Source organism: Trichomonas vaginalis, chromosome V (assembly GCF_026262505.1).
Source record: "Trichomonas vaginalis G3 chromosome V, whole genome shotgun sequence".
Classification (NCBI taxonomy): domain Eukaryota; phylum Parabasalia; order Trichomonadida; family Trichomonadidae; genus Trichomonas; species Trichomonas vaginalis.
The window spans coordinates 9055425-9083368 of NC_067207.1; the positions used below are offsets into that span (position 1 = coordinate 9055425).

At 33.7% G+C, this 27944-nt stretch overlaps 12 protein-coding genes and 2 pseudogenes across 14 annotated transcripts, besides 5 other annotated features; 13 read left to right on the forward strand and 1 right to left on the reverse strand.

Moving 5' to 3' along the window:
• Positions 1-8861: part of a mobile genetic element that runs on past the window's edge.
• TVAGG3_0303960 lies at positions 1660-2696 on the forward strand (annotated as a pseudogene). Its single transcript has one exon. A coding segment is annotated over exon 1 (1037 nt).
• On the forward strand, positions 2781-3442 carry TVAGG3_0303970 (organellar and viral DNA polymerase type B; the record flags this gene model as incomplete). Its single annotated transcript, XM_051229613.1, has 1 exon — positions 2781-3442. A coding segment is annotated over one exon (662 nt), but the record flags the coding sequence as incomplete, so codon positions are not given.
• On the forward strand, positions 3596-4090 carry TVAGG3_0303980 (organellar and viral DNA polymerase type B; the record flags this gene model as incomplete). Its single annotated transcript, XM_051229614.1, has 1 exon — positions 3596-4090. One exon carries the CDS (start codon positions 3596-3598, stop codon positions 4088-4090), a length of 495 nt encoding a protein of 164 aa, XP_051099344.1.
• TVAGG3_0303990 lies at positions 4178-5031 on the reverse strand (annotated as a pseudogene). Its single transcript has one exon. A coding segment is annotated over exon 1 (854 nt).
• TVAGG3_0304000 (uncharacterized protein) lies at positions 5555-5776 on the forward strand (the record flags this gene model as incomplete). Its single annotated transcript, XM_051229615.1, has 1 exon — positions 5555-5776. A coding segment is annotated over one exon (222 nt), but the record flags the coding sequence as incomplete, so codon positions are not given.
• TVAGG3_0304010 (kinase C-related family) lies at positions 7539-7865 on the forward strand (the record flags this gene model as incomplete). Its single annotated transcript, XM_051229616.1, has 1 exon — positions 7539-7865. A coding segment is annotated over one exon (327 nt), but the record flags the coding sequence as incomplete, so codon positions are not given.
• On the forward strand, positions 7914-8150 carry TVAGG3_0304020 (uncharacterized protein; the record flags this gene model as incomplete). The annotated part of the gene is made up of 1 exon (XM_051229617.1): positions 7914-8150. The coding sequence occupies one exon, from the start codon at positions 7914-7916 to the stop codon at positions 8148-8150; it is 237 nt and encodes a 78-aa protein (XP_051099347.1).
• Positions 8151-8860: a terminal%2Cinverted (terminal inverted repeat of Maverick-1A transposon ID:TVAGG3_0303800).
• Positions 8861-10851: a mobile genetic element.
• On the forward strand, positions 10076-10639 carry TVAGG3_0304040 (MULE transposase domain-containing protein; the record flags this gene model as incomplete). Its single annotated transcript, XM_001325557.2, has 1 exon — positions 10076-10639. One exon carries the CDS (start codon positions 10076-10078, stop codon positions 10637-10639), a length of 564 nt encoding a protein of 187 aa, XP_001325592.2.
• Positions 10814-10851: a terminal%2Cinverted (terminal inverted repeat of MuDR-5/MuDR-6/MuDR-7_TvMULE4 transposon ID:TVAGG3_0304030).
• A 97-nt stretch (positions 10852-10948) lies between these two features.
• On the forward strand, positions 10949-13517 carry TVAGG3_0304050 (armadillo (ARM) repeat-containing protein family; the record flags this gene model as incomplete). Its single annotated transcript, XM_001325558.1, has 1 exon — positions 10949-13432. One exon carries the CDS (start codon positions 10949-10951, stop codon positions 13430-13432), a length of 2484 nt encoding a protein of 827 aa, XP_001325593.1.
• Positions 13518-13945: 428 nt separating this feature from the next.
• Positions 13946-14097: a mobile genetic element.
• A 359-nt stretch (positions 14098-14456) lies between these two features.
• Positions 14457-15068, forward strand: TVAGG3_0304070 (spectrin binding; the record flags this gene model as incomplete). The annotated part of the gene is made up of 1 exon (XM_001325559.1): positions 14457-14738. One exon carries the CDS (start codon positions 14457-14459, stop codon positions 14736-14738), a length of 282 nt encoding a protein of 93 aa, XP_001325594.1.
• A 38-nt stretch (positions 15069-15106) lies between these two features.
• Positions 15107-15385, forward strand: TVAGG3_0304080 (protein ubiquitination; the record flags this gene model as incomplete). Its single annotated transcript, XM_001325560.1, has 1 exon — positions 15107-15385. One exon carries the CDS (start codon positions 15107-15109, stop codon positions 15383-15385), a length of 279 nt encoding a protein of 92 aa, XP_001325595.1.
• A 1081-nt stretch (positions 15386-16466) lies between these two features.
• TVAGG3_0304090 (beige/BEACH-related family) lies at positions 16467-23931 on the forward strand (the record flags this gene model as incomplete). The annotated part of the gene is made up of 1 exon (XM_001325561.1): positions 16598-23869. The coding sequence occupies one exon, from the start codon at positions 16598-16600 to the stop codon at positions 23867-23869; it is 7272 nt and encodes a 2423-aa protein (XP_001325596.1).
• A 102-nt stretch (positions 23932-24033) lies between these two features.
• On the forward strand, positions 24034-25640 carry TVAGG3_0304100 (calcium-binding protein family; the record flags this gene model as incomplete). The annotated part of the gene is made up of 1 exon (XM_001325562.1): positions 24139-25419. One exon carries the CDS (start codon positions 24139-24141, stop codon positions 25417-25419), a length of 1281 nt encoding a protein of 426 aa, XP_001325597.1.
• A 118-nt stretch (positions 25641-25758) lies between these two features.
• Positions 25759-27787, forward strand: TVAGG3_0304110 (uncharacterized protein; the record flags this gene model as incomplete). Its single annotated transcript, XM_001325563.1, has 1 exon — positions 26216-27658. The coding sequence occupies one exon, from the start codon at positions 26216-26218 to the stop codon at positions 27656-27658; it is 1443 nt and encodes a 480-aa protein (XP_001325598.1).
• Positions 27788-27944: the final 157 nt, after the last annotated feature.

The window sequence follows — 27944 nt, forward strand, 5'->3', positions numbered from 1 at the left end:
TTTGAGCATATTGAACTCATTCTTGATGCAGTAGCGAGAGCATTGTTATTGAAAAGAACTTGCAATCTTTGCATTGTGTTTCATTAAAATAAAAATATTAAATTATTTGAAAATAACTTAAAAAAATCTAATCTAATTTTTTTCAAAAAATATTTTTTTTATTTCTACTAAATGTAATCGGAAGTTGTTCTAAGTTAGAACACTCGCGGAAATAAAAACAACTTCTTACAGAAGCATATATAGATGTTGCAAAGCATTACGCAACAAACAAAAAAGCACTCGCTGACTTCATTAAAGACTATAATGGTGCAATAAGTTATGATAGAATTCATTGAGTTCATAAAGCCGCAACGCGGCGAGGACGAAGTCATACTAGCATTTCCTTTAAATGACGTGCTATTGACTTATATCATAGACGTTCAGTACCTCATGAAGTAAGAAGAGAGATGTGACATAACAAATCGCGAACGTTGGTCATACTCGTAAAGCTCTTTCGCATGAAGTAAGAGAGAAATGTTTGACATAACAAATGCGAACGTTGGTCATACTCGTAAAGCTCTTTCGCATGATGTTCGTCAAGAGATGTTTGACATAACAAATGCGAACGTTGGTGAAACAAGAGAAAGAGACGACACACTGAAACAACAAGAGAAGAGAGATGTTTAAGAGCGCTATAGAACAAGTTCGCAAAGCTAACGATGTCATTCGTTCCATTGACGACAAACAAAAGAAGGTGAGAGATGTGTAAAGAAAGATGAAGAGAATAGGAAGAGAAATGTGAAGTCAGGCAATAGACTCATTGACTTTAACATCGAAGCTTTAGATGAACCAAAAGAGAACTACTTACACAAACATTTCGGTAAGGTTTTCATGAGACTCTTAGAGAAAATTAAAATAAACTCACAACAGAGATGGATGGTATGTTATAAACTTGGTGGAAAGTATGAATGTTCTACGTTAAACCTCAATAATATTGGAACATTACTACATCAGCTCTTGAAGGAGAACTTTATATCAGAGATAGAAGCAAATGCGCAGTATTTGTTGAAATGCACTATGACTTTCTTCTTGACAAACATAAAGAATCTTACCGAAATAAAAGTGTATGATTTAACAGAATATGAAGGCTTAACGATGTCAGATGTAAAAAGAAAAGGCAAACCAAAAAAAGAGACCATATAGAGATGAAAGCACACTTGACAAATGACCAGAAAGCCATTTTGGAAGCTCTTAAGCAAACAGGAAACCCAGCACTTATAGAAAGCTTTTGGAAAGATAATGGTGAAAAAGAAGTTTTATAAGAAGAGAAGCGTCAGTTCTGGAAGTATCTTTGCACATTACTATAAATCGTTGACGCTACCAAATCTTCAATGAACTGAACAAAAGAAACTGCAACACTTATGACAGAGGACAATTGTTTCGTTTATGCTTGCATTCAGGCTGGAGTAAATGAAGAAACTATTGACCACATGAGAGAGTCATTCGTGTTAGAGACTTTCCTCAAAGTAAAGTACAAGAAATTTCTGACGCAACAGGTATATCATTTAATGTTACCATTGGTTATTTCAATGAGTCAAGACATAATGAAATAAAGAGATATATACAAAAGAATGCGAAACTGTTAGAACTATTGACTTACTTCTTGTTGAAGACCACTACATGCTAAATGAAAGATTACCAATGACAACATACTTCATTCGAAACTATAAAGAAATTCTCAAAGCTTGTGGTGGAATGAACATTGAGAAACAGATGAAGATTTATACAAAGAGAGAAGATAAATATGTAGTTCGTTATGATAGAACAACACCGTATGGGATGTTATGAAAACATTGTGGGAGTGCAAATATTTCGAACCTATTTCTTATGGAGAACTTTTCACATATACTACTGACTTATATAAACAGAACCTTGCACCATTTAAAGATTTGACATATGCTCCAAAGTATTGTGTACAACTGAAGAAGAAAGCAGAGTCAAAAGAAGTAAATAAAGCTAAATGTAAATTCATACCTGAGCACGTTTTCTTTGCTGACTTTGAGTGTAGTACGGATGGCTTTCATAAAGCTTTTAACATCTGTTATGACAGTGAAGATGGTTCAGTTAGTGAAAGCATTTGGGGTCAAAACTGTGCAACAGAATTTTTGGAAAGACTTCCTGACAAGAGTTTAATATATTTCCATAACCTCAGTTATGACATAAACTTCATCTTAAGACACATGACAGAAGTGAAAGGAACTCCCATCATTAAAGGTTCACGAACAATGCAAATAACTGGCTTATATAAAGGACGGGCAATTATTATAAAAGACTCTTACAGTGTTATAAATAAGAAGCTTAAACTATTTCCTGCTATGTTTAACTTACAAACAGGACCGAAAGAAGTATTTCCATATAACTACTACAGCAGTGTTTTGTTAGCAAATGACAACAGAACTGGTGTCATTTCTGAAGCATGTAAGTTTATCCATGATGCAGATACATTTATGAAGAACATAGATTCCATCAAAGGTTGCAGAATAGATGAAAACCACTTCGACTTAGAAAAATATAGCACGTTTTACTGCAAACAAGATGTAAGAATTTTAAGAGAAGGTTTTGTAAAGTTCCGCAATGACTTATTGAAAGAGTTTGATTTAAACGTTTATGACTACGTTAGTATTTGTTCTATTGCTAACAAATTGTTTGAGAACAGAGTATACTTCCCGAATGGAAATCTTTATGACCTCTCAAATAAACCAAGAGAATTTATTTCGAGATGCATTCAAGGTGGAAGATGTATGTTGTCAGATAACATGAAACAAAAGAGCAAAAAGAAACTCATTGCTGACTTCGACACTGTTTCATTATATCCTTCAGCTATAGCAAGACTTTATACTTTAGAAGGTATTCCAAAAGTATTGAAGGATGAGATGTTAAGCACAGAGTATCTCATGAGACATTTATTCGATGATGACCAAAAGGAACCCATTGGTGAAAAGTTTATGTCTGGCTTCTTTGTTCTCATTAAGATAACAGAGATTGGTATACCCAGACACTTTCATTTAATAGTTTGCGACCCTGAACTAAATCCAGAACTTAACGTTCCAAGAAGTTCAAACACTTGCTGTCTCATGTATGTTGACCATATAACATTACAAGACCTCATAAAATATCAAGGTGTCAAATGTGAAGTGTTGCAAGGATACTATTACGATGGAAACAGAGATATGAGAATAAGAGATGAAGTAAAGAAGTTGTTTGAGTTAAGGTTAAAGTATAAGAAAGAAGAAAACCCCTTACAAGAAATTATAAAACTCATTCTGAACAGCATTTATGGCAAAACTATTCTATCTCCTATTGAGTCAAAAATAACCATAGTAAATGACAAAGATGCTATAAGATATGCTATAAGAAATTACAACCATATAGTGAAGTTCGAAGGTTTGGATGGTTCAGATAAAACTATTTCAAGCTAACGAAAAGCATTTGCAGACACTTTAACTTCTGTCCACTTGGTGTTAATATTCTGTCTATGTCAAAACGTATTATGAATGAAGTATTCTGTACTGCAGAGGACATGGGACTTCAAATCTTTTACCAGGATACCGACAGTATGCACTTATATAATGAAGACATCCCAAAGCTTGCAGCAGAGTTTAAGAAGAGATATGGTCGCGAACTTATAGGAAAGAACCTTGGTCAATTTCATAGCGACTTTGCAGAAATAACACCTGGAAAACAAAGTTTAGCTTATAAAAGTATTTTCTGTGGAAAGAAGACCTACATAGACTTACTCACTAACGATTTAAATGAAGTTGCATTTCACTGCAGAATGAAAGGCGTGAAGCAAGATGTTATTGCTTTAACCGCTAATGAAATGTTTCCTGAAGCTATACAATGCTATTACAATGAAGATAAGAACATTCACATACCTGTTGGAACATATGACAAAGACTCTGAGTTCAGTTTAATGAAACTTTACAAAGCACTTCATGATGGTCAAGAGATTGCATTCGACTTATGTAAGTCATGTCAACCTTGCTTTGCTGAAAAGTTCAACTTTTCAATAACGACTAAAACAAGCTTTATTCGTAAGTTGAAGTTCTGAGGTCATTTATTTTTGTCAGCAATGAGGTCATGAATGAGGTCATGAATGAGGTCATTCGTGATAAAAATAAAGCTAGCGTAGATTTTACAATACTGCGATGGTAGAGTTTAAGAGTTGTGCTTCAATGTAGAGACAGTCCTTATGGTCTGGAGGCAAGAACACTGGACATTTATGGTCATGAGTGGAGAACATGTCTATCCAAAACTCACGATTGAAGCCAGTTAATTTATAGTATTTAGGGTTAGGAAGTGGTGAAGTTCTTGTATGACCAATGAACTCATTTTCAACTCCTTTACTTAAGTTTGAATATAATATAGCTTGCTTTCTATCCCAAATGCCAGGTGTTACAATCTTTGAAAATTCATTTTTCCTCGGAAGCATTGCATCATAATTGAAAACATTCTTAAAATCATCACTTGGTTCGGAGATTTGAAATCTTATACGTAATGGATTTTTTTCTCTTTAGCGACTTCATTGAATGGTGAGAATACAATGAATTGACAGTCATGAGTTCCATCTTCATTTTCATTAAATTCATAATGAAAGTCTATAAGTTGTGGCTGACTACCTTCTTCTTTCAGTTGTGCAAGAAACTCACGTAAAGGCTGTAAAGTTTGTACTTCAATGTTGAACTTTTTCTCGAACATCTCATTAAATGAAATCATACATTGCAACAATGTTGTATCGTCTTTAAAGTATTTGTATATGTGAATGTTTTGGGCGCTTAAAGACTGTTCGTCATTTTCTATCTCGACTTGAAGTATAAAGTCAACCTTTCTGAAAGCACGTGTTATATACATAGATGTTATGCCAATGTACTTCTCTTCATTTATGTTCACAATCCAGTCTGTTGGAAACTTAAACGTTACTCTGTTCCCCTTTATTTTGACGTCAGGGTTTTCACTACTGAACGCAACAGATAAAGGTATTTGTCTATACATTTAGTTCGGATAAAAATAAACCATTTACTCTTTCTTTGCTTCAGCTTCTTCTCTAGCTTTCTTTGCCAGCAAACGTGGGTTCTTTTGTCTTCCAGCAGCTAATGCAGCAAGTTGTTTTTCACTAAGTTTTCTCTTTGGTCTCTCTGGCTTTTGTTCTTGTTTTTGTTCCTTCAGTTCGGATAAAATTTGCTCACGAATTTCTTTCTTCAATGCTTCAAACATCTATGACACCTTGGGTCTTGTCCGTAGGGCTTGTCTGAGTCATTTGATTGCAGATAAAAAACAAAATTAAAACTTTAACCGATGTAAAATGAGCTTGTCAAAATCAGAGCGAGAGTCTATTATATTAAATGACGCAAGAGGAATACAACATCCTTTCTATTACGTAAGTCAGAGTAAAGATGGTAAAATATACGTAAGAAAAAGAAAGGTACCATTAGCGAATGCAGAGAGCGACAACATTAAGGTGCATGGCAAGGGTGAAGTCCATGAAGTCCATATAAAACCTTCTGTTCAAACTGAGCCACCAAAAGAACAAGAAGAAAAGAAGCCAGATGTACTTTCAATAACGAACCAAGAGCTTATTGCAAAGTTCGTGAATTTCATTGAAAAACAAACCGAGTCAAAGAACCCTGACCCGCCAGTGAAAGAAGTTGAGACAAAAGAGAATGTACAGTTCATTGAAAATGTCAAGAAACAACTTCCACCACGAATGCCAAGAAGAAGAGTGAGAATAATGAAGTAAATAGATATTTTATCTGAAGTAAATACATGCAGAACGAACAGCTAAACGAATTTACTCCAGCAGAGCATATTCATCAGATTCGCTCATATTTCGATATCATAGACAATGCAGTTCAAATTGGTGACACTAATAGAAAATATTCTGACGCAAAGATTCCATCACAACCTGGAACTGCTAAAGATAACACATGGGTAACATTCAATCTCTCACCTCCTGGTGAAAATATGTTGGACCTTTACAATACATTCATTACGTATAAAATGGAAGGTCAATTTATTGTAGATAAAGAAATTGGTTCAGGTTCCAATAAAACAAACCACCAGGATTTTGGATTGGTTTCGATGACGCTTTCTATGCAGTTGCTGGATATCAAATCCTTGCAAATGGTCGTATCGTATATTCTCAAGACAACGCAAGAGAAGAAGCATATATAACTTCAAACTCACAAACTACCGAACAAATAAAGAAAGTAGATGTTTTCTCAAAGACTCGACATGAAGATGTATGGAGTCATTCGGGAACATGCAGAACAGGACAAATTGTTAGTGGTCCAATTACAGCAGGAAAATCATTTGATTTTAAGCTTCGTTTAAGAATTCCTGTTAGAAAGTTTTTACCATTAGAAGCTATAAGATTTATTCCAGCTTTTGCAGGAAACATTCAGCTTAAAGTAAAGTTCAGTAGCGACGCCTTACAATGCACATCTATATCTGTAAATGATATCATTGCTTTCAATCCAACTCTTAAAGTTGCATTTGCTTCAGATTCAAATCCACCGACAAATAAATTTGTTCCATGGAATGAACCATTCACTATGATAACGAAGGCAGTAGAAGCTAGTGGAACAGTTACTATTACAACTGTAACCCAGCAACTATTTCGAACAAAGATGGATTTTAATGAATGTTTCATTCATCCAAAGTCATTCTCTTTAGACCCTAACATTTATACAGAACTTGTAGAACATTATACAAACGAGGCTTTATGTTTTCCTGTTAAAGTTATGGATTGGATTCCTATGGACGGTTCATTCTCAAAGAATACAGATAGTTCAAGTGCAACATTTACAGCAGCTTATACGCCTATTAATGTTAAAAGTATTTGGGCACTATTTAGAAAGAAAGACAACTATTATGTTAATTTTGAGAACCCTAAGTTTAAATATCTTCAGCTTTCCATGGGAGCTTATGGAAATATGCCTGCAGAACCTGAAAAATCATATGGACCTGTATTTTATGAAATGGTTGCGCGAACGCTTGCAATACAAACAATGATATGATAGGATTTAATGAAGATGTTATGAGGTCATTGGTGGATGATGGTAGTGTGGAACATAAATGGGATAGCTATGACAACACACATTTCTTATGTGGTTTTCCAACAGAAGTGGACTTTTGCTTCCAACAAGGTCAAACATCTACTGCTCCAATAACATACAAATTGTCTGTTAAAGGACCTATTGAACTAGCAACTGAAAACGTACCAAAGCCACTTATTGGATTTATGAGGGATTGTTGCTTTGCCATTCAGGTGCGTGCTAATGGCATCCCCATAATAAGATTAGATGACTATAACTTAGCACGGACGACAGTGAGGAATAAAGGATGAACGTTTATTTTTAAAGCTTATAAATGAGTTCTTCATCAAGCTCTCGCGAACCTTCACCATCTATGAAACAAACTTTACCAAACGATTATGGAGCACCTATTGAATATTTCTTACGAGCTGCACAATGGCAAAGAGCAGTTCACCAAGGTTAGGTGTTCCACCAGCTCCTGTCAAAAATAGCATTTGGTCAAGTCCTTATATAAGATATGGTCTCCCACTAGGTTTGCTAGCTACAGCAGGAGCAGTTATGATGTTGAAAAGAAATAAAGCAAATGTTATAAATAATACTGAAGTAGCTGAAGTTAAACAAACTCCAACACATTCGCCAAAACCAACGCCTTCACAAGCAAAACCTTCAATGACTCCTGAACCTATGGAAGTACAAACTCCTGTTCAAAAGTCAACTCCTAAACCGACTCCAACATTTAAACCAGAACCTACTCCTCAAATAAATCGTAAAACTCCTGCGTTTCCTTACTGAAAAAATAACGTTATTTTTATTTAATATTAAAATTTTTATTTGATTGAAATGACGACTAAAGTCACTGAAGCAATGAAACAAAAGTTTTTGGTAGAATACATTAAATCAGGAACTATTCCAGAAGGTTTTTACATTCATACTATGAAGGATGGTAGAGTTCAGTTTAGAAAGATAAAGCAACCATTAGATAAAGAAGGAATTTTGAGAAAGATTAAACTTCATGAGGACAACATTGCTGAACTTAAGAAGAAGTTAGAAGAGTTGGAGAAAGGAAGAGAGTTATAAAGTAATGAATTCAACGGGTGAAAAAAAGGTGAAAAAAGGTGAGATCTCACCACTTCACCTAAATTTATTTTTGCGCTATGTTTTCATACGTGTGAGGGTGGTGATATCATTAATTTTTAAGTTTATTTTTAAGTTTATTTTTAAGTTTATTTTTATATAAATGACGAAAACTATTGAGATAACAAACTACAACGGTCATGAGTTCAAGAATTTGTTCTTCGTTCCTCGTGAAAATACATTCTATCAGATACGAGGGAGAAAGGGTAAAGTTAGTTTGAGCGTTTATGACAAAAACATAATGGAGATATATAAAAGCAATAGATACAAACGGTAAGCGTGTTTCATTAGCTTTGTCAAAACTTACTAACATTTATTTTGACAGTGACTTTGACTCTGACGATTGGAGTGACAGCAGCGATACTGAAGAATATGAACTATTGTGTGAAGCACAGCAATGGGAAGCGCTGCAATACTTTTGTAAATGAGAACATTAGTGGGAACGTTAGTGAGAACGTTTATTTTTTCATTAGTGAAGTCGTTAGCGAAATGTTGGTGAGGTGAAGTGGTTGGTGGTTTTGTAAATATTTAAGGTTAAGTTAGTGTTTGTGTTTGTGTTGTAAAATATACATTAGCGGTTTTGTAAAGTGTCAAACCGTTATCTTGGGTAAGGTGGAACGCAGTGCCGCCGTACCCAAGATATGTATACTAACTTTCAGAAAAAATTTGACACAATGGTATCCGGCACATACAAGTGGTGTACAACCAAAATATAAGTTGGTTTAAACATATATTGCTATATCTCATGATCTTACTTAGTACTTTTAAAGTTAATTTCAGAAAAAATTTGACACAATGGTATCCGGCACATACAAGTGGTGTACAACCAAAATTTCATATCCCTAGTTTTACATTTATGTTTAGTTTTATTTCACCTAATTTTCAAAGATCATAATTGAATTAGATGGCCAAGCTATTCAAAACACGACCAAGCTATCAAAATAAGACCAATATATTCAAAATTCTTTATTCTTTCAAATCATTTCATTTTAATGCAGATCCAAGATCACGAACTCACATATATCGAGTTGCTTAAGTATGGAGTGCAACAAGAAATCCAAGCAGGTTGTAGTTATTCATATAAAACTAGGAAAGAAAGAAATCAAATCCAATTTAATTGTAAGTGGCCGAATTGTCCATGTCGCTTCCTTGTTGATACACTTCCCGATGACAAGTACCACATACGAAAATGTATTAACACCCACAATCATTCTGCCCCTTTTCCAAACAAATCACAACAAATTACATCATATTTTTATAGATCTTATTTACCAAGATATTTTGAATCAAATCAAGACCGTGTTTACGCACAATTAAGGTGTTTCAAAGATCTTAATATCCCATTTGATAGTGGGATCATTCCGGAAATGTTTCAACAATCTACAGATGCTTTAAAAAAGTTTTCTAAACGCCTTCATGCAATCAATACCCGTTTCTCAGCGGATGATGTTACATCTCTTGCAATTTTTGTCGACATGGTTAAGAGTCATTCTCCGATGATCTCATCGAGTTTATTCACGAGCCAGATCGTATGATTTTCTATTACGCCCCATTCGAAGCAAATGCTTTTTCACATCAAATACAAACTTATCACATTGATTCCACTTATAAGCTCTTGCGCTCTCGCATACCATTTTATGCCGTCACTGGCAAATTCGCGGAATCAATTGTTTTTCCGTTTTTGTATTTTTTCGTTTGGCCCGACACAAGTGAAAATATACAAGTTTGTCTCACAGCATATTTTGGCTCCATCAATCGCGAACCATCTTATTTTTCAATGGACTGCGCACCTCAAATCACAAATGCTGTTGAAACAGCCATCCTTATGCCAGATCATTTGGTGTGGCGTTCATGTGTTGCGCGCTGTCATGAGAAAGGCTGAAAAGTTTCAAGATCGTTCCAACTTCGAAACTTTCTATAACTTAATGAAGTTATTGGTCTTTGGTTCTGAAGAGGAAGAAATTGATCCTGATGAAGTTTACAACAATTTAGAAGAAATTTTAAATGAGGAACCTGCTGCCCGTGAATACTTTGACCGACAGTGGCGCCATCATCTTGACAGGTGGATGCTTCGCTATAGAAATGAAGGAGATGGAACAAACAACATCTCGGAATCACATTTCAAGGTTTTGAAGCACCAGTACTTCCCAGAAAGGCAAAATCTTCGACTCGATGAACTTGTCATCGAGTTATATTCCAGTGTTGTTCCTTCATTCCTGATTAAGTTGCAAATTAAAGGTCTGGATTCAGAGAGAAGTGTTAAAGTTATCAAAAAAGTCACAAGAGATTTCGAAGAAATGACACAATTTAAAAAAGTCGAATGCATCAGTATGCTTGAAGCTGTTCAGAAAGGTCTGAAAAATGATACACTTGATCCCAACATTGTTTACTCAACATTAAAAATATTATTGCAAAGAAAACATTTGATTTAATAAACATTTAATTTATTATAATTAATTTTTTATTACAGTATAGTAAAAAATGCTATAAATAAATTATTATATTTTATTAAAATGTGACTTTTAATAGTAAGTGAATAAAATAAATCAGGAATTGGGAAAGAAATAAGGTTAATTAAAAATAATGAAAATTACAAGTTTAAGGTTAATGAAAAAGTGACAATGGGCGAGTTTGTCCCCCACTCGGAGAACTTCTCATTTGAAAAACTATCACTATGTTTGCTGTTTAAGAATTTCCAGTTCCCAATTATTCCATCAATTATTTTTGTCAAAATTTTGAAAATGTCTGACGAAGAAATTGAAAATGCTATTGATACTTACTTCGGAAACAAAGATGTAGCAGATATACAAAGCGTTAACGATTTCATTAATCAGTTTATGTACTCACAAGAAGGTTTTTTATGGTCGATCTCAAATTTTGGAAAATTTAAGAAGGAAAATTCATACACTTTCGCTATCACTGTTATAGAAACATGGATTAAGAATCAACCAGATGATGTTGAGCCGCATTTAAAAGAAATTTTTGATATTTTATTTGAAATTGCACCGAAAATCCTTACTAATCCCTCGAAAGTCATTTTATCACGATTATCAAAAGCATACGTCACATTTTTCTTATATACTTTCAAAGAAAAATGTCAAGATATCATTTCGAGCTTAGTTCAACTTCCTTCAGTATTATTCTACTCATTCTTTGCCGAATTAACAAATTACATTCATGAGCACGAAGAAGTGACCGATATTAACGCGTATTTCGACTCAAATGATTATTTAAATTCAATTGTATCAATGTTAGAGAAAAACATTTTGAACGAAGATCAGAATGCATTATTACCCCTTTCCTTTGCACTCAGATGGGAAAATTCACACATTTCTGATCAAAATTGTTATTTATATTTAACAACAAACATTTTAAACATAGAAGACAAAGAGTCATGTCTTCTCGTCATCACTGCATTCATTGATACACTTTCAACTGATGAAATCTGTCAATTTTTGGCACAATATAATTTATCTTCAATTTTCAATGAAATTATCACTCCAGAGACAACGCAAAATGTTCTTTCAGCCATAGGATCATTGGTATCAACAATAGGATCCAAAATAATACCAAGTCCCCAGCAAAATTCATCATTTTTCTCAAATTCATCATATATTCAACATGAAGTCACAATTCCTGATGAAGTGACACCATTAATAGACATTGCACAGATGATTTTCGAGTCCAAATACGACGATGCTTCAGAATCAGTGATAAAATTTTTAAATTTGATCTGCATCGACCAAGATTATGCTCAGAGATTTCTAGGAATAGTATTCAACAGGTTGAAGCTTGATTGCAGCCAAAGAGAGACAGATACAAGCTTCACAAACGTATTATTGAAATTTTTAGTAGATATTTGCAGAATAGTCAAAGGGGAGACGACAAATGCCTTCATAAAGGAACTCTACAACAATGTTCCATCAGATGAAACAGTTTTTCCGTATGTTTCCGCGTATTTCAAGTTATTGAACTCATTGCATGAGAATTTCATAACGATTGATTCGATAGAGAGTTATCTAGACTCATTTTCGCAGATTCTAGAGCAAAAACCACCTCTAAATGAAGCACAATTGAATTGTTTGCTTTCATTTTCGATGTTTTTCAAATCTCTGTCGATTTATTTCTCCGATAAAGTTAAACAAGCTGTAATAGATGCTCTTCTTGCTCAAGTAAGCGGTGCACAGACTGATATCGTCATTGATTTGCTTTCTAAGCTGTTAAATGACATGTTATCGAACTCCGAGATAAAAGGAAGTATCACGATATCAAATGATGACTTGGTGACCTTAACACAGTCCATGAACGAGAACTTTGTCTCTATTGTTTATAGTTCCATAGGAACCGCTGAAGAGAAATCACAATTTTCTGAAGTTTACAATGCTTCCCTTGACAGTTTCATTGAAAAAATAAATTCAAGTGAAGAAAATGAAATTGTACCAGTTTTGAACATGATGATGAAGTTTATGAAGGAATGTGGTTACGATGATTCATTTTCCGAAGCTGCTACAAATGGATTATCAAGAATCATCCAAATTGTAGAAGAAAATGACTATTTATTAAGTGTAGCATACGAAACAGTCATTTATTGCCTCCGTGATACAAGAGAATCAGTATTAAGTCTAGTATCTCCATCTGGACCGGAATCTTGTTCGAAACTATGCATGGCAAGCTCCAAATATTGCTCACAGGAATTAATATCATCAGTTATCCCTATTTCCATTCAATTTTTGGTTGATGAATCAAATCAAATTTCAAATTGGTCAGAAAACAGCGAACAAGTCAGGATTGCACTAGATTTACACAAGAACTTCTTTATCCTTGCTTCAGTTCTGCAAAATGACAGTCCTTTGATGGAAAATATTATTAATTTCGCTTTGACTGTTTCTGACAAGCTAGAATCACCTACACCATTACAGGATGTCTTGAAATTCTTTAATAAACAGGGATTGGCATATTTAGACGTAAGATTTGTAAATTATGCAATGAATTTCCCTGCTGCAAGGAATTTCTCGACATATCATCAATGGAGACTGCTAATTAGAGTTGCTTTCGAGTTTCTGAAGAAGGTTTTCCGTGAAAGAAATGATTTATTCAACGAATCATTGGAAACACTCGGAGAAAACAAACTTTTAATGTTTAAAGCAATAAGCGAGTCCGAATCAGACAATACAGAACTATTTGAGCAAGTTTGTAAGGATATTCACTCAATAAGTTGCATATAATCTGTTTGAAATTAAATTTAATAAAGAATTATTGTTTATTATTGTTACATCTGAAGCTCTTATATATAATTTTGTAAAACATCACATTTACTATTACTATTCTTGAAATTTTTAAGGAAATCTTCAAGTTTATCTCTAATATGTAGAGAGGTTAGAATGAGATGTACTATTGAATTGATACACTTAAGTGAAGAATCATGATAGCGCTTTTTTAAAAGGAATATGAATTGGATAATATTTTGAAATTCAAAATAGTATGTGTAAATGGAAATTTTCACAGGGATGTTATAGAATCAATTAATTTTAAGCTACTTCTGCTTGATTTCAAAAGAGATTAACCAGTAACAAATGATAGTTGAAGGAGGGTAATAAAAATCAGTTATGACAAACTACATTCCGGAATAATATTTATTCGAACAGTTTTGGAGTGGGCCGGAATAATATTAATTCGAATTTGTTCTTTAGTAAGTAAATTCTAATTAATAGAAATTTAAAAGAAATGGAATTCCCAAATAATAAATGGGAATACTAGGGCTCCTGAAGAAGCAAAATGACTGTCATTAACTTCTGATCAGCAAGGGCCCAAATGGTAAAAGGCCTCTGCTGATACAGATTCAGGAGCTTCAAAGCTCCCATTTGCAGAGATTGGGAGTTTTGAAGTTCCTTAGGTGAAGAAATGTAAGAGATTTAGCCATGAAATTTAATAGATTTTAGAAAATACAGATTAATCTATTAATTAAATATATCATTTTATCTATATTCAAAGAATCAATTGATATAGAATGTTTGGCAAAACAATCTTGATTAATACAAGTATTTTGATGAAAATTCTATTGTAATCGGCTTTTCCATTGCTACAGTATCATTTCATATCCATGGACTTAATCAAAATTCATAAATTATATCGAAATCTTTATATGGTCATCGTTTTCCACGTGTGTAACATAGTATTTTTTTCTTCTAATAAATTTAATGGGGAATTTCATATGGTAAAATGCAAATATGCCTTTTTTAAAAATTATTAATGTCCGACGAAGACGTTCATCCAAGCGAATACAACAAATTGCGAAGTATTTACAAATGCTATATCGATTCATATAATGCATTGTTTCAACTGAAAACGGAAAAAGAAGAAGAATTAAAGTCAATTTACAAAATGATCAAAACAGAATTGATTGATTCAAATAGATATCAACCAAAAAAGGTTATGCAAGAGATTTTAGATATAATTCCATATAATAATCGCTATGCAAAGTCATATTTATTTCTTGTCAAACTCATATCTGATGATTATCTTGTCACATAGGTCAGTAGTATTGAACCTGTTTCAATCTTCCTGTTTTATAAAGAATATGGAATTAAATTAGACAAATCTGGCGATTTTCTAAAAGCTAATTTCGAAAATCTCGAAATTCATACAGAAAATACAATTTACAGAGCAATTATGAATGATGACTTAAAAAATTCATCATATTCACAGAAAGAGATGAATTTGATAAAAATCAAACACTTCAATGCGATTTATATCCATATTCTGAAAAAGGACATTCATTACTTGAATTATGTTGTTACCATGGAGCTGTTGATTGTTTCAAGTTGTTAAGATCGAAATTTAAATCCGAAATAACTCAAAAATGTCTCAAATTTTCATTTTTAGGAAGAAACAAAGAGATCATGAGTGAATGTTTGAAATATCAAACACCAGATTCTGAGTGTATGAGATATGCAATTATTTCACATAACATTGATTTTGTTACATTCTTAATGAATGAATACAATATAGAGATCGATTTAGGATACTGTGGATTTTACAATAATGTTGAATCCTTTTTAGTTCATTTCGATCAAACTAATGATATAAACAAATGCTTTGTTTATTCATGGATTTTTAATATTCCATCCATTTTGGAATACTTCCTTTTGCATGGTGCAAATATCAATGTAAAAAAATAAAAATGGACAAACCGCACTTCATTATGCAGCATATTATAATTATAAAGAAACTGCTGAACTTCTTATTTCACATGATGCAAATATCAATGAAAAAGATAAAAATGGGCAAACAGCACTTTATATTGCAGCATATTTTAATTATAAAGAAACTGTTGAAGTTCTTATTTTACATAGTGCAAATATCAATAAAAAAGATAAAATTGGGCAAACCCCACTCCACATTGCAGCACGGAATAATAAAAAAGAAATTGTTGAATTTCTTATTTTACATGGTGCAAATATCAATGAAAAAGATTTACATGGAGGAACAGCACTTTATTCTGCAGCACGGAATAATAATAAAGAAACAGTTGAATTTCTTATTTCACATGGCGCATATATCAATGAAAAAGATAAATTTGGAAAAACTGCTCTTCATTATGCAGCATATTTTAATTATAAAGAAACTGTTGAATTTCTTATTTCACATGGTGCAAATATCAATGAAAAAGATTTAGATGGAGAAACAGCACTCCAAATTGCAGCATATCTTAATAATAAAGAAATTGCTGAAGTTCTTATTTCACATGGTGCGAAAAAATAATGTTCTTACATAAGGTATTCTTTAGTTTTCTGGTATTTTCGAAGAATATTTTCATTAGAAAGTAAAATGAATGTAAAATAATCGTTTTTATATATTTTTTGCACTTGAGTTTGCTAGATGTGATGAGTTATATTATATTCATCCTCGTGATGTTGCACATGAATTCAATGGATAAAGTCATCAAATAATGCATGACATGTGTAGGAAGAGTTTCAATCAGGATAGTATATTATGCCAAAGAAATACATAATTTGTAAAATGTCGACATTTCACAACTCTTGTTAAGCTTCGGACAGAATTGAACGCAAAATATAAGCAAATTCAATTGAATCTCATTGAAATGTGCATTTCCCTTGAAGAAAAAGGATATCAATTTGCGAAACATTATTTTTGATTGCCAGTGGAGAATCAATCTTTTACCACGCTCTATTTATGAGAGAAAGGTCTTCTATTGTAGTATTTATTGCGGATCTTGCGATTTCTATCAAATAATTTTTTTTGAAATGCTTTGAGAAATGAAATCCGATATTCCTACATGTCACTAGTATCTAATGCAGATATGATTTTTTTTTCAATAATTCCGATCACGGAAGTGCGATAGACGAATTATTAAACGCGCATTTTCTTACATGCTGAGGGAACTCAGCAGCATTCCCGATTATGTGATTGATATCGTCACACGAAGCAAGCACATTATTACCGAGGAAGGTTTAGGTGAAGCAATTATTCTCCAAAACGCAGAATACTTTGAAACACCAAAAGCTTTGATTGAATATGAAACATTCGACAAAGAAATTGACCTTTCAAACACACCGTTCTATCCAAAGCATCAAAACTATAATGAGATCATCAATGAATACGTTCTTGAAGAACTGAATCTGATTGCAGAAAAAATCGATTCTAACAATTACAAAGAATTTTATAAATGCTGCGAAGATGCTCTTCCTAAGATAGGTGAAAATGAGCGTGCTTATGACATATTTGCATCATTTATTGTACTATTTCACATCATTTCGAAGAGAATTAAAGTAGGAGGACCATCAAAATTCATTACATCACCCTTTTTATTCCAACCAACTATCATCGTTAGTAAATCAGGTGAAAATCCACTGTTTTATCAACAAATCAATACAATTCGCCATTATGTAATGGATTTACTTGCAGTTAATGGAGTTGATGATGTAAAGACAATCATGGACAATCTTATGCAGAAGCCAGAAATCTTTGCAGAGTTTACAGAGAGATTAATCTCAATTCAGCTAGTTTTCAATCTCTCTAAGTTCAATTTCCAAGTTATCATACAAGCATTGATGTACTCAATGACTCAATTCCAATCTTATAAGAATCTTGATGAAAAAACAAGAAATGCAATTAATAACGCAAGAATGGCTATTCTTTTAGTTCTTAATAACTATTTACTACAACCAGAGCTTACACTTTTACTCTTCGATGATGATTACTTCATTGATTCTTTCTTTGATTTGATATATGAATATCCATTGATAAAATTCGTCATTTCTCATCTCGGAAGGTACATAAAGTCAGATGTCACAGTCAAAAACAACAGACTTTTGAACAAAATCGTTGATGTTACTTTGTATATTGCAAATAACATGCAAAAAGAAAAAGTTGCATGTATCGGATCATATTTATTCGGTCTTATTGGAGAAATACTTCCATTGTCCGAAGTTTACGTTCAAGTTTTCGTAAAATTAATTTCAGATATTATTGTTGGTCTAAACGGAATAGAAAACACTCCGATATCTCAGGACTTGATATTTAACATCATTACACTTCTAAATAACTTAGAAGCCCACGCTTTATCCGCTCCAGAAGTAACTGCTTTACAGAACTCAATTTCCAGAGTTTTTGGAGACGAACCATCTCAACATATCTTCTTGAAGCTCATCCAACTCATTGCTGGCAAACCTTTGGCGAATATTAATCCTCAATTCTTAGTTAAGAGACCAAAAGGCATAAAACTACTCATAGCTGTATTCCTTAAGTCCAGTAACATCAAAATTGTCTTCGCTTTCGTTGCACAGTTGTTACAATTCGCTCCAGAAAATGCAGAACAAGCTCATTACGGCGAAGTCAATAGATATCTCATAGATCTCATCTTCCAATGGCGTCTCGAAGATGGCAACATGAAAGAAGTAGTTGCGAGCGCATTTTCTTTGTTAATGCTCATTTCAACACAAATTTGCTCAGTTTCTGTTGTTAGACACTTCATTTCCCTTTTATGTCCAATAGAAGGTCGTTTCCTCCCATTCTACCACCCGATTACTCTCAAACTCCTTAATAATATGCTAATTGAGAGCAAAAGGAAGCCAACGGCAGTACTTCCACTTGCTGAGAACTGCAGTTTCGAGATTGACGGCCTCAACGGTGAAGATTTCTCCAAGGGATTCACTTTATCCATCTGGTTAATGATAAACAACAAAGATCCTCATTATAAATCTCAGTTGTTCATTTCAAGAGACAACGATAATACAACGATAGGTATATATTTGGCCGGTGACCAAATTGTTGTCTTTGCAGAGAACCAAGGCGAACAATGGACAGGCCGTCCTGATGTTGTTTTACCACAAAAGGAATGGTGTTTTGTTTCTGTTACTGCAACACCAGATCCATCAAGGCAACAGTTCACTTTCTACACGACAGTTAACAATGGCGAAGGAAAGATCATCTATTTCCCTTTGGTCGTGCCAAAACAAGGACCATTAAAAGTGTCAATGATTGGCGGTTTGTCACGTGATTCATTACGTGTCAGAAATGTATCATTACTTGGTCCGATTGGACTGTTTCCATTACAGAAACCTGATGCAATGATCAGTATTTATGATGCAGGACCAGCAGGTGCAGTTCCTTCTCATTTGAAACCATTGTTCTACATGGTTCCAAGAGAAATTGAAAAAGGCGTGAGATTGGAAAATAGATTTAATGAAAAAGTGACAGTTTCTAATTCGAGTATTTCTTACACAAGAATTTTCTCATTCACAGAGATATTAGTTAACAGAGTTGGCATTGACATATTGTTACCTATATTCGCACAATGGGATTTGACCTTCAAAACAGGCGAAGTTGTTCAATTTTTGGCAGAACAAACAATAGAATTACTTGAAAACGCATTGAGCTTATCAGATGAATCACAAACTAACTTCGCTGAAGCAGATGGTTTCAAGATCATCTCAAATCTCATTATAAAGAATGACATAAATCACATCAACTACAGTTTGTACACAAAATTTGTGAATATTTTGGGAGTTTTGACATCAGAAACCGCTCAAAATTCATTGTTCCACGATATCTTAATGAACATTGAGATCTGGATCAATGCAACAGCAACAGATCACGTGAGAATCGTTAAGCATTGGGCCAGGAACATGTGTCCTTCGAAGAAATTCTCGACAATCATAGATTTCGAGTTTATTTTGGCAATTTTGAGAATTTATTATTGGTATGACACAGATCCATTGAATGCAATCACTAGATATCCAAAGCGATGCAGAGGAGAGAAGCTCGCTGTCAGTGAATGCAGAAGATATTTGTTGGCAATCGCACATATGATTGCAAGACATAAATTCCAAGATTCTGATTTCAAATTGTTGATGTCATATATTTTGACGACAGGTGATTTACAACAGAACATTGATTTGTTGTATTTCCTTCGCGAACTTATTGATGACACACAACACAACATTCTTCAAAACTGTTCTGTTGATTTGATCAAGTTACTTCAGTATTTACTCAATTTGAAGAACGAAACTGTTGTTGTAAGTTTGATTGCAACAGTTATCGATGCACACAGAAGAAACTTGTTCAAAGACATGACAATTATTAATCATTTGGACATTATTCTTCACCAATTAACTTCCAATTTCGTTTCCAAATCAATGCTCCTTAAATTGGTCGAATTATGTAACTCAAATTGTCCTGAAATCTTTCCAATTTGTTCATGGATGGCTGTGAACATTGGAGCGAAAGCAATTGGTTACATATTGGATAACATGAAGCCAAGCTACAATTTCGCAACAAGCACTAACTGGAACCAATGGTTTGTTGTCGCTTATTACAAGACTGAACCGGATTTGAAGAGATCTTTGATGAGATTTTTGATTGATTCATGTGGAAACAATTTAGGACAATTAGTAAGTTGTTTTGAAGTTATCGGATTAAGTTTAGGAGAAAACAAAGATAACGCAATACATGATTTAGTATTAGAAGCAGGTAAATCTGTTCTTAATGGTTCAGAAGCTGTTGTTATCAATGAATACGTCAAAATCATGAAACATTTCGTTTTCTTCAGAGAAAATGAAGGAGAAACAACAAATCAAATGCTTCAAATTTTATTTGACAATTCTCCATTTGCCGAGAAAACACAAACAACAACTAAATCAAGGAATAAACAAGGAACACCACCAAGAAACTTAAGGAATTCTCCAAAGAAGGATATGATCAGAAAAGCAAGACATTCTCTTCATCCAAGTACAATTGCTCAATTCACTGAAAACACTGAAAATTATTCTCCTTTGTTGGCTGAACAAGCTTTGGCAGCTTTCAATCCAATACAACAAGTCATTCCCTCGATGTCTACATTCAAGAACAGAAGAGTTTCAATGCTGAACATTGGAAAGAGGAAATTCCAATACGAAAGCCATATTGAACCAGATAAAAAAGTCATTAATTTGATGCCAAACGATTTGGATAAGAAAGTTGCGCATATCGCTGAAAGAGAATTCACTTATTCATTCGGATTAAGGTATTCTAAATCAGGAAATTGGCTGGATTATGATTTAGCTGACCAATTCATTGATATCTACACGAAAATACCTGATCCAGAACATGCAACTCTTGCAATGACGATTTGCGCTTATCTCATTCGTTACAACAATCCAAAGATCGAGAAACTCCTCAAGATATTGCCAAGTAATGATAGTTTGTATAGTAATGGAATGAATTACATTTCTCACTATGCAAATCAAAGTGGAGTTTCAAGTCCTGTACAGTCTATTTCAAGTAACTATCATCAGTTGGCTTTCGAGTTCAGTCAGAATGTTCCTAAAGCTCTTTCAAGCAAAGACATGAAAGCAAGTTCATTGAGACTGATGAAATATGTTTTGAAGTCTCAAACAGAAAATTCACAGAGAGCATTCCAGATTTTCTCGATGATTACTGATCAAATTGTCATCGCTTGCAGCAACTCTGTGAACATGATGAGCGACCAAGTCTCAGAAGGCATAGAGAACGCAAGCAAATTGTGGACAAGATGCTGGCAAAGCATGACAATTGATAACGCGCCATGGTGCAAATCATTGCCTAAATCGAGAATTGGAGAAATCCACTTCAAGAGAGATAACACGTTAGGACCAAATTATTGTCCAACAATGATGAGAAGGAACTACAACTTCGATAACCACATGTCTGCTTCTTTGTTGAGAGATACAGGATCAACACAAAACGCTGAGAAAGCTTTGGAAGATTACAAAGCTAAATTACAAGAAGAATACAAACAAAATGCTCCTGTTCAGTTATTCGAAGTTGAAGAAACAGACATCGAACATCCTTCATCAACAGAGTCTCCTTCCAAGCCACAGAACAAGAACTACAGTGGAAACGAGTGCATCATTGAGTTGCCATGCGAAATCATTAAAAACAATGGCGTTAAAAAGGCAATTTTCGCTTTATTGGCTGATGCTTTGATTTTAACTTACGAAACAGGCAAAATCAGGTCAATAAATCCACATAAAATCACTGCTTTGTTTGAGAGAACTCGTTTCCATCATCCAACAGCCATTGAGATCTTTTTGACAACAGGACAAACTGTTTTCATCAATTTCCCGAATATCAAATCATTGACTGTTTTGAAGCACTTCAAATCCCTTCAAATGCCACAATTGAAGATGTGCCAAACAGTTGAGTTCAAGCCATTCTTCGAGCAGATCTCTAAGACAGATTTGTGGGTAAAGAGGAAGATCAGCAACTTCGATTACTTGATGCATTTGAACATGTCAAGTGGAAGAACATTTAATGATGTCAGCCAATATCCAATCATTCCATGGATTTTGAGCGATTACACATCAGAAAACTTGAACTTAAATGATCCAATGGTATATAGAGATCTTTCTAAACCAGTTGGAGCATTGAATGACGAGAGATTCGAAACACTTGCTGAGAAATACAACAGTTTCGCAAGTGTCGGAATGACTCCTTATCTGTTTTCAAGTGGTTATTCATGTCCACTTTCAATTTATCTTTGGCTGATGAGAATGGAACCTTTCGCAACTCTCCACATTGAGATACAAAGTGGAAGATTCGACCACGCTGCAAGATTGTTCTCTTCTGTTTCCGCTGCTTGGAAACTCTCAACAACTCATCAAAATGATTTCAGAGAGTTAATTCCTGAGTTTTTCACTCAAGCCGACTTTTTGATGAATAAAAACGGTTTTGATTTAGGAAAATTCAGTGGAGAACAAGTAAATGATGTACAATTACCTCCATGGGCACCAACACCTTATGATTTCGTTTATTTGAACAGAAAAGCTCTTGAATCAGAATACGTTTCGCAGAACTTGCACAAATGGATTGATTTGGTTTGGGGAAGCAAACAAACAGGAAAAGAAGCCCTCAAAGCAAAGAATATCTATGTATCTCAGATGTATCCCGATATCTGGAAGCAAGTTAACATGAACGATCCACAAATAAGAGCTAAAACAGAAGCAATTCTGTGCCATGTTGGACAAGTTCCACAAAAATTGTTTGATAACGATCATCCACAAAGAAACATGGAAATCGTGAAGAAATCCGTGATTGACAAAGTGATTTCAACAGATTTACGTGCTAAATCACTTCTTTTGTCTCAATCCAAACTCGTTGGAGAGAACAAGATCAGAGTTTCATCAATTGACGAAACAGGAATCATTGTTTCTTCAATTTATGATACACAAGTATTGAACAAACTCTCTAAAATCACTCAGAACAAGACAAGATCAAGAAGTGATTCAAACAGAGTTTCAAACGTATCGCCAACAAAGGCAAGAAGAAGGAAATCAACAGATAATCCATTGACAAGTTTGTCAAATGTCGGAATCGAAGTTTCTACAAATGATTTCTCGATGTCCACACATTCTGTTAAATCATTCTCCAATGTTATCCCGATGTCCGCACAAAAGATCATTTGCCAAATGCCGGATGGTTCTTTGTTCATCTCCAAAGTCAACGCAAATGAAGTCTTTAAGATCGCAAACAACTCAAATACAATTAATTTGGCGATCAGACAAAGATCTTCAATTACTGCAATGGCTTCTGATGAAGGCTGTTTGTTAACAGCAAATGGAGATTCAGTGATAACTATCTATACAAAAGGAGAAGGATCAGAAGGAATGTTCACTATTCCAAGCTATTCTTCAACCATCAAATGTGCAGCGGTTTCTGTAAGATATCACATGTGCGTTTGTGGAACAAGAGATGGAAATATCTTGTTCTGCTCACTCAACAACAGATCTATCACAAGAATTGTTTCATTGGGTGAGAGAAGAGCCAGCTCCATATTAATCACAAAAGGCCGGGGATTCGTTGTTATCCATTCGACTGATTTGTCTTGCGGATCGTTGAAACATTATTTGTCTTTGTATTCCGTTTCTGGTGATTTGATTCGCGAAAAGGAACTTCATTCAGGCGTACAGGCTTGGAGCACAGAAGTCGATGAGAAAGGATTTGACTACATAACTCTTGCTGATGAACTCGGAGACATCTTTTTGTTCGAAGCATTTTATCTCGATGTTTACAATCCTTTGTTATCGATTTTGGATGACTCTATCATTGAAATCAAGTATATGCAAAGTGAGAACATCGTTCTCGCTGTTACTTCATTAGGAAAGGTTGTTTTTATTCCAGTTTAACTCTTCTTAATTTTATTTGTATTAAATTTTTCATAAAAATATTTCCTTATATTTATCGTTCGTTAATATTTTTAAGTTTACTGATCTAACACAACATTATGAAATATAAATAAGAAATTTGATCGAATTGAAATCGAAGTCGGAAACCAGATTAACTCAATTGCGTCTATGCAATGTGTACACTGCTTATTTCATACCGAAATTAGGATTAGATAGCAAATTCGTCTGAAATAACGTACAAAATTATAAAAATTTGATAAAAAATCAATATGTCGGGTTTTATAGCGGAATTACAGAAACAGATCAAATCAAAAGGCAATACAGAAGCTTTCGAAGAATTAATTGCAGATTCCATTGAAGAATGCTGCAAAGAAATGTCTTTTTACAAATTGCCAATCGAAAATTTAGCAAACATCATCGAAAAGTGCAAACCAATGCCTACTGAGCTAGCATACGAAATTATTGGTAAAATTGCATTACAACACGGAAATAAAGCTTGTACAGTTTTGAGAGGATTGAAAGTCGATGAATCTGCAAGTTTGAATGATATTTGCAATGTAATAGGCGCAATAACTGGCTCTCAGATATGCAAATTACTTTCTGATCAATCAAAAGTCGGAACATCTTCAAATTTTGGCTGGCAACTAGAAATACAAACTCGTGATCAGGAAATTCAAAGACTTATAGCAAAGTTATCAAATGCTCCTAAAAAGGAAGATATGGATAGAAAAGATGCCGAAATTCGCAAATTACAAGAACAACTCAAATCAATTCCAAAGAAAGAGGATTTACTTGAAAGAGAAAAAGAGTACTCAAAAGTTTGTGCACAATTGGCAAATTGTCCAAAGAAAGAAGATTTAGAAAGAAGAGACGCTGAAATAGCCAGTTTAAGAACAAAACTTGCTAATGCTGAATCACAGTTATCCAAACTCAAAACTGTACATAAAGAAAAAGAGTTAAATGATCAATTAAATCAAGAACTTGATACATTTACAATCGAAGTGGATGATGACGCAACACAACTGAAGAGACCAATGGCTATGTTACAATTTTCCGATCCAGATCAATGCATTGCTCATTTCGAGAAAAGATTTGACAAATTAGATGCTAAAAAGACAGGATCTATTGATTCAAAGGTATTCCACGTTTTATATTGCGAAATAGAAGATAAGAATGTTTCAATGGAAGAATCTGATGCCGTTTTCAATGGAATGACTCAAGGATTATCTTCTGCAATTCCAAAATCTAAATTTATTGGATTTGTTAAGGCAATCATTAATAATGATAACAAAGAAGTTTATCAACACGTTTTTACAGCTTTCGATGAAGATCATTGCAGAAGTCTTGATATGGGACAATTTATGAAATGTTCTAGAATATTTGAATGGGGATTCTCAACGTCTACTGTACAAAACTTCGTTGGCCACTTTACAGGCAAAAAAGACGGAGTTATTTCTCTTGATCTTTTCATGCAGATGATTTATGGACAAGATCCAGGACACTGGGAAGAACCAAAGCAAGGAAAGTCCAAAGCATGCTTATTAGTCTAACTTTGGAAGATAATTCTTTATTATCTCTTATTATTTTATAAATTATGTTTGAAACATAATCATTATACCATGAATAAATATAACTTTTATTGTTTGCTTTTGATTTTTATCCAATTAGAAGTCATAATTTTTTCTATGAACTTTCTATTGATATACTAACGATTAAAACCCCATCCTAGAGGAATCTATTCATTTTCTGCTATATTGCTGCATAAATAAGTATTCAAATTATGATATTAAAAATGATATGATATGATACATTGGAGAACATTATCATTCCTATTTTCAGTTCTCAAGAATCATGGTCTACATCTTTTTGTCTGGATTGCAATATTTTCTTCTGAATTTATTTATATTTTGGTATATCAGATAATTGTCTATGTAAAAATTAATAAGCATCAATAGTATTGTTATATTGTTGATCCTTTGTTGCATTTTATTTCACCCATTTTTTTCAGAAATGTTGCTCTCGCTTCTTTTTTGCATCACGACGATCTTTCTAGGATCGCTCACTGCAATGATGCTTAAACTAAAGATTCAAGAGCTATTTACACTCCTATCTTTTGGCTGGTTAATTGGATTTTTCATTCAATCAATTTTTCTTTTTATAATAACAATAGTTGTTCCACTCAACATATTCACATCATTATTAATATTCTGTGGGGAATCATACTTAATATATTATATTATACAGAAACGCTTAAATTTACCAAAAGCATTAGCATTTAACTTCTCACTCCCTCAGCGCAATCAAAATCCATATTTTGATATCATGCTTATATTCATTACATTAATTATGACACGACATTATCTTGCTTCGTTTGTTTTTTATCCAAATACTGTTCCATCTTTACCTTCTACACTCATGGATGAAGAAATCTCTGTGATAAATTCAATATTACACGGCTGTAATCACATAAGATTCAGTATTTTCCTCAAAGATCCACAGTTAATCAATGCAAAATATTCTGGATCAGCTTTTCCAATGTTATTCACAGCATTCTTAATGTCATTAGATGTAGATTACGATGTAGCAACCTGCTTGCTATCTTACATCAATATTCTCGCAACAGCAATATTATTAAATCAATTTATGCAATTTAGCACTCACGCACCAGTTCTTGGATGCTTATTATTCTTTTTCAATAGTGGAATTGCAATCATCAGACCGATATTATTCAAATATCCAGCAAATTCAGATTATATCACAAATGTTGGTCGCGAAGTCCCACTTCCATGGTATCAAACACTATTTTACTTCATGACCTACTCAAAAGATGCCATGTTTTCGATTCCAATCGCGTTATTAGTGTTAGATATCACAACAAACAGAAGAAAAGAGCATCCTTATCGATACTACTTGGCCGGACTGATGTCAGCGTTCGTTCCAAACCCCGCAGTTTCGATAACTCTTTTCATTATCAATTCAGCCTTTGCAGATAACTTCAAGAAAGTAATGCCGTTCGCCGGCTTACTCGCCATCAAGTTGATTGGTGTTCCTATTAAGTCTTTCCCGATCTGGAGAGAGCAGCAAATGCAAGGCCATTTTTGCTCTCAAATTACTTCACTTTTTGAGGACTATGGTTTACTTTCTATCGTCTTCATCTTCTCACTTTTACATTATACTAGCTTATCTTTGATACATAGAGACTTTACATTTGCTGCTGCATGGGTTTATACCTTTTTCATAAGAGTTGGAAACGATGTGACGAATAATGTCTTGGCACAGCAAGCTTGTATACTTCCTTTGCTTTGTGGAATACTTTCTGACTGGTATCACTCTGTTACCAATTCTTATTACACATCAATTTTGAGAAAATCTTTATTCAAAATTTATATTGTTTCTTTCATCCTCGGTGGCATAATATGTGGTATCAGAATATCAAGTTGCCACATAGATGCCTATGATTTGTACTCCCTTGACGCTTCAAAATGGATTAGAACTCAATTATCCGCTCATGAACTTGTTTTAACAGAACCAAACATGTTTAACCCAGTATCATTGGCTGGAAGACAGATTATATGCGGAAATTATACCAGTGTCTGGAAGAGAGGCGGAAATATCACAAATGTCGTTCCAATTTTGAGAGAAGCAGAATCTGGTGGTTGGATATCGCTCGCAGAGAAACTTAAAGTGCATTGGGTTGTTATTCCTTCAACAACAAAATATTCTACAGAAGGATTAGAAGTTTTCTCTGAAAATTCACATTGGAGACTGTTGTTGAACAAATACTCTTAAGCTTTTATAGCTTAATCATCCATTATTCTCTCGGATTTCAGATTATTTTTTTGATATTATTTTATATTCATTAATTTTTTATGTTAATATACTAAAATATGAGGTTTATTAAAATATTATGAATTATAAGAACTATTTGGCTCCTCAAAATTTCATTAATAAAAATGAAAAAATAATCATTTCTAGCTAATCAAATTATTTACACAATTCAAACTGTTTTAAAAACTCAAAATAATCAGAATTAAGGAATGAAAGAATATTAAATAAAATACCAAATTAAACGACT